Raw genomic sequence first — 2,329 nt, 5'->3', positions numbered from 1 at the left:
ATCTTTCATACTTCAAAAACTTTCCCATTATCAATGTTTCTCACCAACCTGATGTCCTCCAATATTTGAGAATAAGAAAACCATTCTGATCTACAGTATCACCAAAGTATCATTCTGGAAACATCTCAGATTGGTGATATTTTCTTAACCATAAAACAATGCTTAAGCAAGGTTATGAATTTGATACTGTAATCCTGACCAGGTCATATGTTTTTTTTTTTTTTTTTTTTTTTTTCTTTTTTTTTTTTTCTTTTTAAGTAAGCAACCTACATAAAATCCTTTGTAGCTCTTACCCATGTGACATTCCTGTGTTTGATTTACTGCTAAAATATAACAACCATGTAGCCTACCGTTTACCAGTCAGGAATGGTCATTCTAATACCGTACTTTTTGGTACTACGGTACATAAAACAATTAGATGCGCTCACCTCTTGAGTCCATCTAACGAAGCAGACTTTTCTTAGTTTTATCTTTTTTAAATCCTCTATAGGCTATATGTTTTACTCTTCTTAGAAAGTCAGTGCTGGCATGACACATGCGGCCGGTGATTTTTCCAACATTATTAAGAATTATTTCTTATATTTCCTTGGGTGATGGATGAAAAATTTGTTTTAGTTTTGTCGAAAATTTGGATTATAGATTTGTTTCTTTCAATGAGTATCTATCGTTCGGCTATTGCTTACCTGAAGTCGTACAAGTGAGAATTGATGCTCTAGTTTACCCATTTATGATCCTTGGTGAATCTCTGGTTGTCCATCGTCATAAATTTCTTGATAAATTCATATAGGGTAAACCATTTTTTAGGGTATTCAGACTGATGGATTTTATAGTCCTTGCCTATTTTTAGAAACTCGCTCTAAGCAATAGGAAACAGGCATTTATTTCTTTATTAAGGTAAGCAGGATTTCGTAATAACTCGAAGTGACATATTTACATATCTTTATTCGACATAACACAAACAAGTAAAAACATTCACAAAATGGATAAATGGTAAAAAACTATATATATCTCTGTTTTATCTCAGTGAAAAAAGTCCTATTATTGAAGCAATATTGGCACTATGTTTATATTTATGCTGGTTAGGATATGTTTTGTTAATGTGTTTAAATCTTGTCATAACTATTGTGTAATTTTCTAAAATGTTTTCTGTTAAAGAGATAAGTTTACTATTTACATCATACTGTGTCAACAATATATATATATATATATATATATATATATATATATATATATATATATATATAAAATATATATATCTTTATTAATGTATCATTTATTCTTCTCAATAAAAGAACTTTTTCCACTGCATTCGACTAATAAAAGTGAAAGGAGGAGAAAAGAAATAAGGGAGTCTGCGTAATCAATTGGTGAGAGAATCTTTGATATCAGGAGGCTGCTCGAGTCTCTTATCCTGAGAATCGATTGCTTCCCGCTCGAAAATCTTCCTTGGAATCATCGAAGTCGACGTTGATGATTCCTCCATCGATGATACCACCATCGATGATACCTCCATCAATGATACCGCCATCTATAATACCTCCATCGATGAAACCTCCGCTGGTGAAGGTCTGCTGCTGATTGAAGTCGTTGTTGGTGAAGGTTTGCTGCTGGGTGGGCTGAACTGTCCTGACGGGCTGAATGGTTTGGACTCTCTGAATTGGTGTTGGTCTGAAGGAGGACTGGCGGTTGCGGCTGGGCTGAGGGGCGCTGATGACATTAATGGCTGCTCCTAGGTTGGACGTGGGCACGACGTCTATGCTCTTGGCGAAGCTCTGGGCACTAGTGGCGAAGTTGATATCTGAGGCTTCTGGGCTGAGTGAGTTGCGGTATCTGGCCTCAACGGCGCTACCGGGTTCTTCGCTCACTTCTGCCACAAAACCAGAGTCGCCGTCGACGTAGTATCTAACGACCCTTTGAAAGAAAAAAAAAAAGATTAATCGGATATGATTATGGCATGAGGGTTGCTATCTCAATAGCGATATGTAAAGACAGAAATCTGGATAGCTAACCACAATAGTAATGATGACATTGAAGCTACGTTTTACTTGTGCCTTGCACAAAGGCAATTGGTCCTAATGACTCATAACTGATAAGCAGAGAGAGAGAGAGAGAGAGAGAGTCAAGACATATTAATTGACTTACATAAAGAGGCCGTTTGGCTGAAGCCATCTGTACTCTCCCTCCGTGCGTCCTGAAGGGGAGACTGATTCCTTGTGCTCCTTGACGTCGCCCGTTTCTTGCACGTTCACCCCATACTCGAATTCGTAAGGGATGGGCTGAAAATGGGAATAAAAACAAAGGAAAAATTAGGCCCTCAAATTTTGGATTC

General features: G+C 37.1%; 1 protein-coding gene across 1 annotated transcript in view; it reads right to left on the bottom strand.

The window, feature by feature from the left end:
- Positions 1 to 925: 925 nt before the first annotated feature.
- Positions 926 to 2,329, bottom strand: part of LOC137643499 (uncharacterized) — a 19,695-nt gene continuing 18,291 nt past the window's right edge. Inside the window, exons 3-4 of the mRNA XM_068376267.1 lie at positions 2,143 to 2,276; positions 926 to 1,911 (exon numbers count right to left, since the gene is read on the bottom strand). Coding sequence (XP_068232368.1) covers positions 1,407 to 1,911; positions 2,143 to 2,276 — 639 coding nt within the window. The 3' untranslated portion in view covers positions 926 to 1,406. The remainder of the gene's footprint in view (positions 1,912 to 2,142; positions 2,277 to 2,329) is intronic.

The sequence above is a fragment of the Palaemon carinicauda genome, chromosome 1, assembly GCF_036898095.1.
Source record: "Palaemon carinicauda isolate YSFRI2023 chromosome 1, ASM3689809v2, whole genome shotgun sequence".
NCBI lineage: Eukaryota > Metazoa > Arthropoda > Malacostraca > Decapoda > Palaemonidae > Palaemon > Palaemon carinicauda.
Note: the sequence above shows the minus strand (reverse complement) of the source record. Positions and strands in the feature narration are given on the sequence as shown.